Source organism: Physeter macrocephalus, chromosome 1 (assembly GCF_002837175.3).
Source record: "Physeter macrocephalus isolate SW-GA chromosome 1, ASM283717v5, whole genome shotgun sequence".
Taxonomy (NCBI): Eukaryota; Metazoa; Chordata; class Mammalia; order Artiodactyla; family Physeteridae; genus Physeter; species Physeter macrocephalus.
This window is the reverse complement of record NC_041214.2, coordinates 31515903-31534453: the sequence shown is the minus strand read 5'-3', so window position 1 is coordinate 31534453 and position 18551 is coordinate 31515903. Positions and strand designations below refer to the sequence as shown.

The following is an 18551-nucleotide window of genomic DNA, read 5'->3' as shown; positions in this document are numbered from 1 at the left end:
TCTCTCTCACACACACACACACACACACACACACACACACACACACACACACACAAATAACCATAAAATATTAACTGTGGTTATTCCTAATTCACTCTTAGGAATGTTTTTTATACCCTTCCTTCTTTCAAATATTCTTCAATACACATATGTTACTTATATTAACTCAAATTTTAAAAAAAATACATATTATTAAGGCAATAAAAATTCTTAGGCAGCTCCTGTTACATGCAAGTTACTTTATTCAGCACAATGTAATCTAAAGTTTGTAATCTTAAACTCACTATTAAACAAAATGCCTTTCCTGACACTTTTTACAAAACAAGCAAAGAAAAACCTTTAAGTTAATAAACTTCTTGATTACACAATCAACAAGAGTATATAAAATGTCAATATATACACGAATAGGTTCCACGTTATTGACTGTATTGCTTTATTAATAAGATAAAAACACTTAAAATTTACCTGCATTGCACTTTTCCCCAGTTTCACCACTTCAAATAATGTGACAGGCTCCCCTTCACCATTCTGTTGAGGATGCCCATTAGCTCTTCCACGGCCTGTTCCTCTAACTCCAGCTTCAATTCTACTCTTCTCTCCTGGAGATTTTCGAGGTTTCTTATTTGTAGACTGAATAAAAAGATGAGGAAAAGTTAAATTAAATGCAGGCATACTTTGCTTTATGCAGAATGATCTCAAATTATGTTTGATCTTGTGAAAGGGAAGTTAGCACTGTTATAGATAAGAGACATAATCCCAAAGGAAGCTTTACAATGTTTTCATTGATAAAAACAAAGTGCAAACAGCAAAGTACAAGTTAATTTATACAAGGCATGAAAATAAAGTTAAAAGAAAAAGATTTAATATTTTGTACAATAATGCCAATGCTGAACATTTTAACCATGCCCCAACCATGCCCCCTTCTTGACATTTTCTTCTTCCTATCTTCCTCAATATTCTATTTCCTCAGAAACCTTGTTCAATAAAACATTACTTGGAAAAAGCTGCATATTCAACTTCTCCCTCGACTTAAGTGCTCAAATATTTCTTATGCAGTCATGCAACAAATATATATTGAACATATTTGGAACCATTGTAGATACTAGAAATACAGCAAACATTTCTGCCTTGACAGAGTTTACATTCTTCAATTAACAACCCATCCCACACCCCCAATTTTTTTTAAAAAGTCAACACTAGTTATCACCTTATCTGTGTCTCACCTTTAGAGTCAAGATAGAATTGCTTGCAGTCACTGTTATTATTCCCATAAATTTCATTCATATATAAACTCATCAAGGTGGCTGCTTCACCAAGCCCACCAGTAAAAGTAATGTTGCTAAACGTAATAGACATTTTCTGAAACTCTCTCAACAGGCCATGTTATCCCCCTTGTCTTTCAGATATCTTTTCCCTCCCTATACTCCTTACCTGTCAGTGTTACCTTAGGTCTCTCCTGAGCATCTTTTCAATCTTTATAGTCTCTCTTGAGTGATTTACTTCGCTCTCATAACAGCCTGTTTCAGTTATCAATTTACTGTTCCTCATCTCCAAATGTATTCTAATTTGCCCCAATCTGTAAACATTTCTCTTTTGTCATATGCTGCGCACTGGGAGGCTTATAACTAGAGGGCTCTGAAGGAACACTAAAAAGCATAACGTGGAGGGGCTTTTCTCCCTGCTCACAGGACCTGCTCCCTTCATTCTCTATTCCTGTATTCTTCACAGTACTCTTTCACTCCTCTTAATAGTTAACAGCCTGACAACGATTTGTGTGTGTGGATTAATATATAATGAATTTACTGCTTATTTTTAAATAAATTATTTTTAGAACAGTGTTAGATTTACCAAAAAAATGTGAAGATAGTACAAGGAATTCCCACATATATCACGTCTAATTACACCTATTTTAACACCTTACTATTTGTATGGTACATTTGTTATAATTAATGAACCAAAATTGATACATTAACAAAAGTCCATACTTAATTCAGATTTTCTTAGTTTTTGTTTAATGACCTCTTCTGTTCTAGGAGCCCATCCAGGGCACCTAGACATACTCACATCATGTCTCCTTACGCTCTTCTTGGCTCCAAGTTTTTATACTTTCCTGGGTTTTGGTGACCTTGACAATTTTGAAGAATTTTGTACAGGGATTTTGTACTGTATAGATATTTTATACAATGTTCCTCAACTGGGGTTTGTCTGATGTTTTTCTAATGACTAGACTGGGATTATGGGTTTGGAGAGGAAGATATGAGAGACGAAGTATCATTTTTGTCACCTCATATCAGGGTATATACTAACAATATGATTTATCACTCTTAATGTTGACCTGTTAATCAGTTGGCTGAGGTGGTATTTGTCAGGTTTCTCCACTGTAAAGTTACTTTTCCTCTCCTTTCCATACTGTACCCTTTGGAAGAAAGTCACTATGTGCATCCCACATTTAAGGGGTGGGGAGTTACGCTCCACCTCCTTGATCCACCTCCTTGAAGGTAGAGCATTTATGCACACCATTTGAAATTCTTCAGTATGAGAGATTTGTCTATTCTCACTCATTCACGCAATCATTTGTACTAATGTCGACTCATCGACACTTATTTTATATTTTTCGATTATAATTCAATACTATTTTATTTTGTTGTTCAACTTGCTTCAGCTTTGGCCATTAAGAGATCTTTCAGTTGGTTCCTGTGTCCATTTGACATACTCCCATCATTCTGTGTGTTTTGTTTTTTATTTTTTTAGCACTTGGTTACTTTCTGGCAACACATCATTCTCCAGGCTCATACTGTATATTCTCTTTTTCAGTTTTAGAATCAGGTAATACTCCAAGGAGCCCTGGCTCCTTTTATTAGAGAATTTTACTAGAGATGAAGATCTGGGCACTAGGTTTGGCTCCTTGATACTAAATGCCCTTGCTTCTAGGCCCTTAAGCAGACAAAACAAAGAAATGTACGTTCCATATATATACACATAACTACAGATGTTTCTGTATGCAATGATCTGTTACCTATATTAAGCTAAACATAAGTTGGAACTGGTATCTCCAACTCTAATCCATTACCACATGGATGCTTCTTCCCCTTGCTCATCGACAAACTCCCACTCCAACAATGAGAAATCTGGCTCTCCTCAGTATACACGTAGAGCAGTATTTTAAGCCCTACCCCATGGGAAACAACTTTATGAACTAGACTGCAGTTCTTATATACGCTGTGTACAATTTCTCTAACTTTAGCCTTACAGACTCATTTCCAAAGTTAACTAAGTCAGCAACTCTCTCCCCACTCCCTTCACTGCAAAAGAGATTACATTGTTACACTCTACATTCCATCCTGGTACTCCCTCTACCTTATAAATGATTTTTTAAACATCTGTATTAATAAAATTCACTCTTTTCCTGAAAAGTCTGGTGGGCTTTGACAAACGCATACTGTCATGTAGGCACAACTATGGTATCACAGAGAAAAGTTTCACTACCTTAAAAAATGCCTGTGCTTCACATCCATTCAACCCTCCCACTTCGCCTTGGCAAACACCAAATTTTTTTTTAATCACCACAACAGTTTTGTCTTTTACAGAGAGTCATATAATTGGAATCGCACAGCATATAGCGTTCTCATACTGGTTTCTTCCATTTTAACAAAATGCATCTAAGATGGATCCATGTCTTTTAGTGGTTGAATAGCTCATTTCTGTTCATCTCTAAACAATATTCCATTGTATGGATGTACCATGTTTTGTCATCCATTTACCTAATGATGGACATCTTGGCCACCATTTTTGGCAGTTAGGAATAAAGCTGCATAGGCATTCACATGCAGCGTTTTGTGTGGACACAACTTCTAAATCAGTTGTGTAAACACCTAGGATTACTGGATCATATGGTAAAACTATGTTTAGCTTTGTACAAACCTGCCAAACTGTCTTCCAAAGTGGCAATACCATTTTGCATTCTGACCAGCAATGAATGAGAGCTTCTGGTGCTTTGCATTCTTGCCAGGAAATTGGTACTGTCAGGTTTTTAGATTTCAGCCACTCTAACAGGCATATAGTGATATCTCCTTGTTGTATTAATTTGCAATTCCTGAGCGATAAATGATTAAAGACTTTTCAATAAATAATAATTCTTCACAGTAAATTTTTCTGTTTGAATTACTGGTGAGAATTTGTCTCCTGATTGAAATCTCCATACTTGCATTATCCAATATCATAGCCTCTAGCCTCACACAGCTGAGCATTTGAAATATGGCTACTCAAAACTTAGATGAGCAATGTTTTGACTATCCACAAAGTTGTGAAGATTTAGTATGAAAAACAGCATATAAAATATCTCATTCATCTATTGATTACATGATGAAATTATAATATCTTAAGTATAGTAGGTTAAATAATTTATATTATTAAAGTTAATTTCACCTATTTCTTATAACTTCCTAGAAAATATTAAATTACAGATGTAGCTCAAATCACATTTGTTAGACAATGCCATTCTATTCTAATACTATAACCACAGTAATCCTTGTATTACAAATTTATTCCAACACTTATTTTCTTCTTTATTTGATCTCTAATCTCCAATGACTCTCATAACCATCAAGTTAAAGTCCAAAGTCCTCAGCACAGCAAGTAATGCTATCAATTATTACCTGTTCAGTCATCTACCACACCAGATCCCTATTTATAGGCTACTATCTTCCCATACTGACCAATTTAAAATTGCTTTAAAATATCATTATTTCATGCATTCATCCTGTTTAGCTGATAGATCCTGGCTCCTCCTAACAAGTCTTGTTTCTGTGTCTTCCCTATGGCAGGTATGTGCATGAGCACTTGTGTGTGCATATGAAGAGGGGAGGGGGGAATGTTATTTTTCTTTATTGAGTGACGCATTCCCATGGCTAAAAATTCAAAAGGTGATTAAAGTTACACAATGAAAACTTGCCCACTCTTACCCTCAAGCCTTAGGAAAGAAGATTGGTTCTTTCAACCAAAATTATTCATTCCTATATGTCATTCCAGAGACATTTAAACATATTTTAAAAATACACATGAAAGAAATTAAAGATGTAAATAAAGAGAAACCCATCCCGTGTTCATGGGTTGGAAGACTTAACATCATTAAAATGTTAATACTACCTAAAGTGATCTTTCTACAGATTCAATGCAGTCTCTATCAAAATGCATATGACCATTTCTGCAGAAACAGAAAAATCCATTCTGTAATTCACAGGGAATCTCAAAGGACTCCAAATAGCCAAAATAATCTTGAAAAAAGAACAACGTTGGAGGACTCACACTTCCTGATTCCAAATCTTACTACAAAGCTAGAGTAATCAAAACAGTGTGGTGCTGGCATAAAGATACACAGACCAATGGAACAGAATAGAGAGCCCAGAAATAAACCCTCACATATATGATTAAATAATTTTTGACAAGGGTACCAAGACCATTCAATGGGGAAAGAGTAAAAATGCAACCCACAGAATGAGAGAAAATATTTGTAAATCATATATCTGATATTAATATCCAGAATATATAGAGAACTAAAACACTACAACAAAACAACCCGATTCAAAAATGGGCAAAGAGGACTTCCCTGGTGGTGCAGTGGTTAAGAATCCGCCTGCCAATGCAGGGGACATGGGTTCGATCCCTGGCCCAGGAAGATCCCACATGCTGCGGGGCAACTAAGCCTGTGCGCCACATCTACTGATACCATGCGCCACAACTACTGAATCTCATGCACCCTAGAGCTCACACACTGCAACTACTGAAGCCCGCGTGCCTAGAGCCCATGCTCTGCAACAAGAGAAACCACCACAGTGAGAAGCCCACACACCACAACAGAGAGTAGCCCCCACTCACCGCAACTAGAGAAAGCCCGCACACAGTGACGAAGACCCAACACAGCCAAAAATAAATAAACTTTTTAAAAAAAATGGGCAAAGGACTTGAATAGACGTTTCTACAAAGAAGATATGCAAATGGCCAATAAGCATGTGAAAAGATGCTAAACATCTAATAATTAGGAGAAATGCAAATCAAAACTACGAGATGCCATCTCACACCTATTAGGATGACTACTATCAAAAAGAAAGAGGAAAGTCTAGGCAAGCTTGTGGAGAAACTGGAACTCTTATGCACTGTTGATAGGAATGTAAAATGGTACAGCTGTTGTATAAAACAGGATGGCAGTTCCTCAAAAATTAAAAATAGAATTAACCATATGACCACCAATAACACATCTAGATATGTACCCAAAAGAACTGAAAGCAGGATCTCAAAGATATTTGTACACCCTTATTCACAGCAACACTGTTCACAATAGCTAAAACTTGGTAGCAACCCAAGTGTCCATCGGTGGATGAATGGATAAGCAAATGTGGAATATAGATACAATGGAATATCATTTAGCCTTAAAAAGGAAGGAAATTCTGACAAATGCCACAATGTGAATGGATCTTGAGAACATTATACTAAGTGAAATAAGCTAGTCACAAAAAAAAATACTGTATGATTCCACTTACATGAAGTACTTAGTCAAAATCATAAGAGACAGAAACTAGAACGGTGATTGCCAGGGGCTGCAGGGAGTGGAGAATGAACAGTTACTGTTTAATGCGTGTACAGTTTCAGTTTTAAAAGATGAAGAAAGTTATGGAGATGGGTGGTGGTGAGGACTGCATATGAATATATTTAACACCATTGAACTGTACACTTAAAAACGTAACTTGGTAAATCACACGTGTATTTCACTGAATTAAAAAAATTTTTTGAAAAAAATGCATATATATTTCAATGTATCTATTATATTTTATGTTATGTATGTACAGTTCTGCACCATTCTATTTTCACTAGCAACATATTTTATACTTAATCTATAGCAAAGACCTAGAAAATGTCTTGACTCTTCCGAAAGCTGCAGTGTTCCATTACACAGATATACATTAACTTATTTAGCCATTAACCTATTGATGAACACTTATTTTGTTTTGGATCATTTACTATTACAAATAATGCTGCAACAAATAAGCTTGTGCACATGTAGGAATGTTTGCATGTGTCATAGACACATACATCATTACACATATTTAGTACATATATAGCAGGAACTAAACTCCATGAATAAAGAGAAAATAAACCATAATTCTCAAACCTGGGAGCCTATTAGCACTGGTTATGAAGGGTGAATAAGAAGGTAAAAAAATCCACTTGATATTATCTAGGGTCTATCTGTATTTTATCCCATTATCCCAGAATGATCTTTCCTATTACAGACCCATACAGTAATATACAGTAAAGATGCTGAAAGATAAACCAAAAAGCTGATGTTCAGAAAAACTGTGCCCAATAAAAAGAGTAAGGAAGAGGAAAGATCACAGCATAACAGGATACATGCAATCTTTAGCTTATACCCAAGGGGCACAATTTTGCAGTCCTGAGAATAATTCTCTCAGAACACAGGTATACTTATTCCACTAACTAAAATAACACCTTTGTATAGAGATTGGGGGCAGTGCTGTAAGGGGGATTTGAAAACTAAGAACTGTGACAGTTATTTCAAAGGGTAAAAATATATACATTACCCTTTAGTTACCTGTGACTTTCCAGGCTCCCTTCACTACACTTTTTGTGCTACAAAGGTCAGCACACCTGTAGATGTAGTCTCCTTCCTGGACAAAGGTACCATGGTGCTCTCAAATGAAAGAAATGGGTGATGTTCTGTATCAAACTTGCTTGTTGGACCAGTTTTGAGTTTGTGCCATCGTAAGAACTGTGTCATAGTGAGCTGTGTGAAGTAATAACTCATTTGTGGTTTTGATTTGCATTTCTCTAACAATTATCAATGTTGAGCATCTTTTCATGTGCCTATTGGCCATCTGTATGTCTTCTTCGGAAAAATATCTATTCAAGTCTTCTGTCCATTTTTTTGATTGAGCTGTTTGTTTTTACAATATTGAGTTGTATGAGCTGTTTGTATATTTTGGGTATTAACCCCTTGTTGGTCACATCATTTGCAAATATTTTCTCCTGTTCCTAGGTTGTCTTTTCATTTTGTTGATGGTTTCCTTCACCAAGCAAAAGCTTTTAAGTTTTATTAGGCCCCATTTGTTTATCTTTCCTTTTATTTCTTTTGCCTTGGGGGACTGATCTAAGAAAACATTGTTACAATTTATGTCAGAGAATGTCTTCGAGGAGATTTATGGTGTCATGTCTTATATTTAGGTCTTTGAAACAGTTTTTAGTTTATTCTTGCACACAGTGTAAAAGAGTGTTCTAATTTCACTGATTTACATAGCTGTCCAGCTTTCCGAACACCACTTGCTGAAGAGGTGGTGTTTATCTTTTTTCCGTTGTATATTCTTGCCTCCTTTGTCATAGATTCCTTGACCATAAGCATGTGGATTTATTTTCGGGCTCTCTATTCTGTTCCACTGATCTATAAGGCTGGTTTTTGTGCCAATACCACACTGTTTTGGTTACTGTAGCTTTGTGGTATAGTCTGAAGTCTGAAAGGGTTATGCCTCCAGCTTTGTTCTTTTTCCTCAGGACTGCTTTGGCGATTCTGGGCCTTTTGTGGTTCCATATAAATTTCAGGTCTATTTGTTCTAGTTCTATGAAAATGTTATGGGCATTTTGATATGGATTACATTAAATCTGTAGATTGCTTTGGGTAGTATGGACATTTTAACAGTATTAATTCTTCCAATCTAAAAGCATGGATATCTTTCAATTTCTTTGAATCATCTTCAATTTCCTTCATCAATGTCTTATCACTTTCAGCATATAGGTCTTTCAACTCCTTGGTTAAGTTTATTCCTAGGTATTTTTTGACGCAATTTTAAGTGGGATTGTTTTTTTACTTTCTCTTTCTGACGTATCATTCTTAGTGTAAAGAAATGCAACACAACACCTCACACCGGTCAGAATGGCTATCATCAAAAAGTCTAGAAATAATAAATGCTGGAGAGGGTCTAGAGAAAAGAGAATGCTCCTACACTGTTGATGGGAATGTAAATCAGTACAGCCACCATGGAAAACAGTATGAAGGTTCCTTAAGAAAACTAAAAATACAGCTACCATATGATCCAGCAATCCCACTCCTGGGTATATATCCGGAAAAAATGAAAACTCCAATTCAAAAAGATACGTGCACCCCAATGTTCACAGCAACACTATTTACAACAGCCAAGACATGCAAACAACTCAAGTATCCATCAACAGTCAGACTGGCTTAAGAAGATGTAGTATACATATACAATGGAATATTACTCAGCCATATAAAGAATGAAATATTGTCATTTGCAGCAACATGGATGGACCCAGAGAATATTAAATTTAGTGAAATAAGTCAGACAAAGACAAATATTACATGATATCACTTCTATGTGGAATCTAAAAAATAATACAAATGCATCAATATACAAAACAGAAACAGACTCACATAGAAAACAAACATGGTTACCAAAGGGGAAAGGGGGGGGGGAAGGGATAAATTAGGAGTATGGAATTAACAGATACAAACTACTAAAACAGATAAACAACAAGGATTTACTGCACAGCACAAGGAACTATATTTAATATCTTATAATAACCTATAATGGAAAATAATCTGAAATATATAATCTGAATCACTTTGCTGTACACCTGAAACTAACACAATAGAGATCAACTATGCTCCAATTTAAATAAATTAATAGCAAAAAACAAAAAAAAACAGAAAAACTGAGCCTTTGCCTTAATTGGTAGGTTACTAACGCCTTAGTAACCTAGCCAGTAACCCAGTTCCTCTGGAGCTAGAGTTCTGTCCATTATCAGTTTGTCTCAGGGACAGAAGTCCTATCCTTGAATCCCAGGCCATTAGGTGGGACCCCCCACAACAGGCTGCCAGACCACACAGATGCTAGCTCTAGCCCAGATGTAGCTCAGCACAGATCTTTACATGCTCACTCATCCTAGAGATACAGTCTCCCTGGTAGAACATGATCAGCTTACTCCATCTACCCCAACTACTACCTGCCTAGGAAATCTTTCTTCCACTAATAGAAAGTGGATCTCTTCCCTAATATGTGCCTCAACCTAGTGTGCATGTCTAGCTTCTAATGTCTTATCTCATGGAGTCTCATTTATTCCGCCTTTAAGAATTCATGCTTAACAGCCCAAGTGACAATATGTGGTATTATTGTCAAATATGCATAACCTTAATCTAATCATTAGCAAACAAAATCAAACTGATTCAGTCTACAGAATATAAGATATTAGGAAACAATTTTTTCACTCATTCAACACAACTTTTCTTTTATTTCTACATTCATCATGCAGTTACTACGTACCAAAAATATTAAAAAGTTGATCCTTCTATATAGTACCACACATACCTTTCAAAGAACTCATAGTGTTTAAGACAGATGTTATTTTTCAACATCCTAATACAATTTTGTCAACTGGTGGTGGAGGACGAACACTCATGCTTCAAATCCCGTAAACCACAGTGTAAGTGAGATATCTATGGTCCATAGGGTTGTAAGAAAGAAACCAGGGTTCAGGTATTCATTGCTGCAGCTAATTCAAGGGACATAGTAAGGGGAAAGAAGAAAAGACGCGAACAAGTATCTGCAGGGAAAAAAACAAACAAACTACCTGAAACAAACCCTGCCTCAACGTATCAAGTTATGAATTTTATGGAAAATACGCTCAGAGTTTCAAAAAGCTATACAACCTTCACTTTGTGAAAATGTTGCAATTTAATGTCAGAGTTTAGAATAATCTTTAGTACAAATGCTTTACTACAACTATATACTACTTAATTTAAATGTGTATCTATGCTTCTGGTAAACTTTTTAAAGTAAAAATTGGGATAGCTCTACAGGAAGATTATCCAAAATTACTCTATCCCTAAAGTTCTATATAGGATAAGCTGCAGTCTAAATGTGCAATAACTTTTCTACAAACTTTAAGAGACAGAGATATACCAACTTTTTTTTAATCCTTTGTGCTTTACCTGAATTTATTCATAAGCTATGAATGTAAAGTAACCTCTATCCTTTCACAAATAATGTACATCAACATATTTGGGCTAGTTTAATGTAAAATCTTTAGAAACATACAATCAAAACAGAAACACAGATAACTACAGTGAACTAAATTACATTAAAAAAAGACTTTTCATGGAAATTTGGTTTAAGGTAAGTGTTAGAAGGGTTCTATGAAAGGAAAAATAACTTCCCGTGACTGGTAACCATGGATAGTTTCACAAAAGAGATGAACTGCAAGTTGGGACTTAGTGAATTAAGTAAGATTAGTAAAATTAGTAAGATGAGCATAAATAGAATTTAGGAAACAAGGATTCCAGAATGAAAAAAACACCATGAGCTAAAGTACAGAAGTGGAAAAGCACAAGCCACATACAGAAGGACAAAAGAGATGTATCTGACTGAATAAAAAGTTATGAGTTCGGGCTTCCCTGGTGGCGCAGTGGTTGAGAGTCCGCCTGCCGATGCAGGGGACACGGGTTCGTGCCCCGGTCCAGGAAGATCCCACATGCCGCGGAGCGGCTGGGCCCGTGAGCCATGGCCGCTGAGCCTGCGCTCCGCAACGGGAGAGGCCACAACAGTGAGAGGCCCGCGTACCGCAAAAAAAAAAAAAAAAAAAAGGTTATGAGTTCGGAAACAAAATAAAAAAAACAGTTAGAAGAACATGCCCCAAAATAAAAAGGTGCTTCTTGCTATTTGAACAAGTTAAAAAAAGGGTCAACCTGGCAGTATTAAAAAGGATAGGATGGAAAAAGGAAAAGACTAAAAAGTAGGAACATAATAATACAGACTCCTATAAAGTGAGGCCTAAAGAAAGGAACTTGGAAAATGTAAAAGAATGGACAGATGTACAAGACACTGTGAAATAAAAATTCATGAGATTCGGAATCTCATTACATATAGGAGAGAGGGGAAGGGACTTGGGATGAGGAAATTAAATGGTGACTCACATTTTAATTCTAGATTCCTGGAAAAATTATGATATCTTTTAGCAAAATTAAGGAAGTCAGAACTAAACTCTAGTTAAATGAAAAATCTTCAAAATAAAACAACAAAGCTGATTTGACAGAGAAGAGGAGATACAAGTCCAACTGATAAATACATTTCCAAAAGGGATCATAAAAGTATGTAGGCTTAAGCCACAAAAATTATTTTAAAAAGAGATTTCTATTTCTTAGAAAAATAAAAATAGAAAAAGTGTTATGGAAAATGACCAACAGACAATTCGGAAACACAAATGACCAATATTTCAGAACATACTGATGAAATGTTATAGTACTTAAAATTTAGAAAATATTTAACAATCAGTATACTCAATTCAACTTACTGTAAGACAGGTAATGCCATATATTTTGCTGCGTGAAAGGCAACCTAATAATACACATCAAAAACTTTCAAAACATATGGCATATCTTTTGAGTAATCAATTCTACTTTTAAGAATTTAGGATAAAAAGTATCTATGGCTCTACAGCAAAATTTATTTTTTTATTTTATTTTTTTTTTTTTTTGTGGTATGCGGGCCTCCCTCTGCTGTGGCCTCTCCCGTCGCGGAGCTCAGGCTCCGGACGCGCAGGCTCAGCGGCCATGGCTCACGGGCCCAGCCGCTCCGCGGCAAGTGGGATCCTCCCAGACCGGGGCGCGAACCCGGTTCCCCTGCATCGGCAGGCGGACGCGCAACCACTGCGCCACCAGGGAAGCCCCCAAAATTTATTTTTGAGATATAAATTTATGTCAGCATGGTTTAAATCAGTGAAGAATTTTTAACATAAATGTTCAACAGCAGGGACTATTTAAATAAATAATTTCACACAGAATACTATGTAGCCATTAAAATTATGTAAAATATATAAATGATATCATGAAATTCATAAGATTATAAACAAAATTACCAAGTAACTTAGAATATCCAATTTTTATAAATAAATTCACCTGTTAACCTCTCCTTCTGATACTATTGTTAATATTTTGTTGTGTATGCTATGCTCCATCTTCTATGTGTATGAATATATAGACATAAAAGTAAAAATTGTATCTCTTTTTATTTACCCTTCCTACTCAGCCTACGTAAATATGAAAGTTAAATAATGCTGAGAATATAAGTGCTGGTTCTCACTTAAATAGAATAAAGAGAACAAAACCCTTAATAAAACATTAAACCAGAGACTAAAGATGGGTTAGCTTACAGATGTGCTGATTTGCATGGCAACTAAATGCAACATGAAATCCTGGACTGGATACTAAACCAAGGAAAAAAAAATATTTTTTCTTTTGCTTAGGGCATTATTAGGACATCAGGCAAAATCTGAATGAAGTGTATGTACATAAGATCAGTATTATATCAATATTATTTTCCTGATTTTCAAACATGTACGGTTGTTGTGTAGAATATCTTTGATTTTATGAAAATGCATACTAAAGCATTAAGAGTAAAGTGGCTTCATGTCTGCAACTTTCAAAAATAATAATTGGTATCAAATATAAATTTTTATATATAAATATATATTTACATTTATGTGTCTGTGTATACAAAGACAGAAAAAAATATGATAAAGCAAATGTAGTAACATGCTAACATTTGGAGAATGTGCATGAGAATCTGCATAGGAATTCTTTGCAGAATTCTTGGAATTCTTGTGTCTGAAATTATTTCAAAATACAAAGAATTTTAAACACTTGAGGGAAAAAAGAGTGATGATTTAACAAAATTAAACACCATTCATTCATTCAATAAACGCTTACTGAAAGTCGAACACTACTATACAGCAGTAAACAAACCAGATAAAAATCCCTGCCTTCATGCAGCTTACCTTCTAGCAGGGGGAGACAGACAAAAAGCAAATAAGTAAAGGGTATACTACGTTAGATGGCAGTTAAGTACTATAGAGAAAGGGGAAAACACACACACACACACACACACACACACACACACACACACACACACACAGAAGAAGGGGATAGTAAGTCCCTTTGGGTAGGAGGGAAGATACACAATTCTAGATACCATCCATAGGAAGGCCCCAGTGAGAAGATGACACAGGCCCTGAGACAAGGAGCACACCTCATAAGTTTCAGCAAAGGCACATGATGGTGGCTGAATCCAGTGTTGTAGTAAAAAATGACTGATGCAATTTGCAAATCAATTAGACAGGATGTGTTGATAGTCTAGATATAGGCTGAGAAAGAAAGACTCAAAGTTGACTATAAGATTTACAGCTGAGCAGCCAGAAGCATAAAGCTGCCATTATGGAAAAGGGGTGAGCAGGAGATTGGAAGCTTGAAAGTTTGGTTTTTTTAACATCCTGGGCCGATTATATATCTAAATGAAGATTCTCAATGGGCACTGAATATGAGTCTGGAGTCCAGGGGTAAAGTCCAAGCTGGAGACAAAATCTGGGTGACATAAGCTTAGAGATGGTATTTAAAGGCATGAGACTGGACATCACCAAGGGAGTACTGTGGGAGACAGAGAAAATGATGTCCATTATTTGCTAATACAATCACAGGGGTAGAATAAACATGATACTAGGGCTTCCCTGGTGGCGCAGTGGTTGAGAGTCCGCCTGCCGATGCAGGGGACACGGGTTCGTGCCCCGGTCCGGGAAGATCCCACATGCCGCGGAGTCTGTGCATCTGGAGCCTGTGCTCTGCAGCGGGAGAGGCCACAACAGTGAGAGGCCCGCGTACCGCAAAAAAAACAAACAAAAAAAAAAAAAACCATGATACTATATAGTGTTTGTTTAGAGATCATTAAGCATTTGGATAGAGAGCCACAATAATAACAAATATGAATTAGGATATCTGCAAAATAAGAGTGGTTTAGTAAGAAACAAATGTCTCTGAAGTAACAGTATACTGAAAAGAAATACCAAAGTTGAGATGTCTCCTAAGAATTTAGAAATAAAGGAAATAACACTGTCCAAAACAGAGGTCCTTATATTATTTGTTTTCATTTGACTGAGTAAATTAATAAAACCAGAGATCCATGAAGTCCTCTTAACAAGTATGAACAGTATTAAAATAGCTAAACAAAGAGTGTATCAGTCAAAACTTAGAATTGTTCAAAATGGAGCCAGTCGATAGAAAATGTCCAAGCAATCTTCAGAACAGGGACTGTGGAATAACTCAAATATTATCATTCTGACAATTATACCTCTCAATTTTAATTAACAGCTTGGCATTTTGGCATTCTTGAGGAAAAGAGTTTGGGAGGTAGGTTATGAACTGAAATCCTAGCTTTGCTACTTACGCAATGTTGTGACCTTATGCAAAATACCACTTTCTATTTTTGTTTTCTACTTTGTAAACTGCATATAAGACCTATTTCCTAGGATTGGTGTGAAGATTAAATGACATAAAAAGCTTCAGCTCAGTACAAACCCCAGAGCAGAAACTCAGGAAGTTCTGCTGTTTCCAAGATCAAGAAATGGGTCTGAGTCAGGTGGAAGTATAGCTAGCCATGTGAACTAATGAGTGTGAAAATACGGACTAAAGTCTAACACAAGTCTCTAGAATGTTACTATCCTATGCTGGCTGACATTTTTTCAATTGTATAAACAGGGGATGAACATGTACTATTCACCTGCTAGATTATGTAGCAGCAATTTCACTAAAAATAAAATCTAATTTCTAACCACAAAAGAGCTAAGCATTTGGATACACAGACTCCTTTTCATCAGGAAAGCAAAATATTTCAGGGATACAGCTGTAGACAAGTCAAAATTAAATAGGTTATAAAAAATAATACAATAGCCTGCTGAAGGGGTGATAAATTCTCTTTAAGGGAAAAAAAATAAAAGGTTTTCTTCAAGAAGACAGCACTTAATCTGAATCTTCAAGTAAAGAATTTTAATTGGAGCGGAACAAATTCAAGTAAGCAATCATGTAGGCAGTTTATTTTACAACCTTCAAGCAACTTTAGTCTTATTTCGAATTTGGTACCTATAACCTATGAATCCTAGAGAAAGCAATGCAACTTACCTATAGTCTTAGAAAAATCATATACTAGTAAGGGGAACTAAAATAGTCTCCAGCTTCTAAGTACAAGACTTTTTCACTTTTCCCAAAACTTTTTTTAAGGAACACTGTACCAACAAATACTTCTAAAAATTAAGAAGGATTATAAAGAATGACTATAATATATGTCTTTTCCTCCAATATTTTTATCCCTTTAAATAAAGGTGGAGGATAAAAGCAAGTGTAGAGAAAACTGCAGAAGTCATCCTTCTATCCGTTTTGTTGTTGTTGTTAGACTGTCCTGGAAAAGTAAAAGTTATGGAGTTTCACCGAAGCTAATTAAAAACTGTGGCAAACAGATAAAATACTGATAGAACAGCAATAACATTAAAAAAATGTTTAAGTCACTAGAAAGGACATACATATATAATAACTTGTTAAATAACATAACCATCAATTGCAATAAATAGATCATGATTCAAACAACAAACTATTTTTTAAAAGATAATATTGAGACACGGGCACGGAGCTGGCGAAGAGACAAGAGACTTTTTCTTGCCGCTTTGTTTCCTGGTGTGCGAGGAGACGGGATTAAGCGCGCCACTTAAAGGAGCTCCAGAGACAAGCACAGAGCTGCCAAAGAGACAAGAGACGTTTTCTTGCCTCTTTGTTTCCTGGTGCGCGAGTATAGGGGATTAAGCACGCCGCTTAAAGGAGCTCCAGAGACGGGCGCGAGCCGCGGCTATCAGCACCAACACCAGAGACGGGCATGAGACGCTAAGGCTGCTGCTGCCGCCACCAAAAAGCCTGTGTGCGAGCACAGGTCACTCTCCACACCTCCCCTCCCGGGAGCCTGTGCAGCCCGCCACTGCCAGGGTCCCCAAATCCAGGGACAACTTCCCCAGGAGAACGCATGGCATGCCTCAGGCTGGTGCAACGTCACGCTGGCCTCTGCTGCCGCAGGCTTTCCCCACACTCCGTGCCCCTCCCTCCCACTGGCCTGAGTGAGCCAGAGACCCCAAATCAGCGGCTCCTTTAACCCCGTCCTGTCTGAGCGAAGAACAGACGCCTTCCAGCGACCTATATGCAAAAGCAGGGCCAAATCCAAAGCTGAACCCCGGGAGCTGTGTAGACAAAGAAGAGAAAGGGAAATCTCTCCCAGCAGCCTCAGAAGCAGTGGATTAAAGCTCCACAATCAACTTCATGTACCCTGCATCTGTGGAATACCTGAATAGACAACGAATCATCCCAAATTGAGGAGGTGGACTTTGGGAGCAAGATATATTAATTTTTCCCCTTTTTCTCTTCTTGTGAGTGTGTATGTGTATGCTTCCGTGTGAGATTTTGTCTGTATAGCTCTGCTTTCAACATCTGTGCTAGCGTTCTGACCATCCGGTTTTTTGTTTGTTTTTTAATTTTTTACTTTTTAAAACTTTTCTTCTTAATAATTATCTTTTATTTTAATGACTTTTTTATTTTATCCTCTTTCTTTCTATCTTTCTATTTTTTCTCCCTTTTGTTCTGAGCGTGTGGATTAAAGGCTCGTGGTGCTCCAGCCAGGCGTCAGGGCTGTGCCTCTGAGGTGGGAGAACCAACTTCAGGACACTAGTTGACAAGAGACCTCCCAGCTCCACATATTATCAAACGGCAAAAATCTCCCAGAGATCTCCATCTCAACACCTAGACACAGCTTCACTCAACGACCACAGGGCTACAGTGCTGGGCACCCTATGCCAAACAACTAGCAAGACAGGAGCACAACCCCATCCATTAGCAGAGAGGCTGCCTAAAATCATAATAAGGCTACAGACACACCAAAACACACCACCAGACATGGACCTGCCCACCAGAAAGACAAGATCCAGCCTCATCCACCAGAACACAGGCAGTAGTCCCCTAAACCAGGAAACCTACTCAACCCACTGAACCAACCTTAGCCACTGGGGACAGACACCAAAAACAACAGGAACTACGAACCTGCAGCCTGCGAAGAGAAGACCCCAAACACAGTAAGATAAGCAAAATGAAAAGACAGAAAAACATACAGCAGATGAAGGACCAAGGTAAAAACCCACCAGACCTAACAACTGAAGAGGAAATAGGCAGTCTACCTGAAAAAGAATTCAGAATAATGATAGTAAAGATGATCCAAAATCTTGGAAATAGAATAGACAAACTGCAAGCAACAGTTAACAAGGACCTAGAAGAACTAAAGAGGAAGCAGGCAATGATGAACAACACAATAAATGAAATTAAACATACTCTAGATGGGATCAATAGCAGAATAACTGAAGCAGAAGAACGGATAAGTGACCTGGAAGATGAAATAGTGGAAATAACTACTGCAGAGCAGAATAAACAAAAAAGGATGAAAAGAACTGAGGAGTCTCACAGACCTCTGGGACAACATTAAACGCACCAACATTCGAATTATAGGGGTCCCAGAAGAGAAAGAGAAAAAGAAAGGGGCTGAGAAAATATTTGAAGAGATTATAGTTGAAAACTTCCCTAATATGGGAAAGGAAATAGTCAATCAAGTCCAGGAAGCACAGAG

At 36.9% G+C, this 18551-nt stretch overlaps 1 protein-coding gene across 4 annotated transcripts in view; it reads right to left on the bottom strand.

The window, feature by feature from the left end:
• Window positions 1–18551, bottom strand: part of STAG1 (STAG1 cohesin complex component) — a 459692-nt gene that overhangs the window by 299705 nt on the left and 141436 nt on the right. For all 4 annotated transcript variants that reach the window (XM_024131797.3, XM_028489469.2, XM_024131796.3 and 1 more), the window contains exon 4: window positions 466–630. In XM_024131797.3, the coding sequence (XP_023987565.1) occupies window positions 466–630 (165 nt within the window). The remainder of the gene's footprint in view (window positions 1–465; window positions 631–18551) is intronic.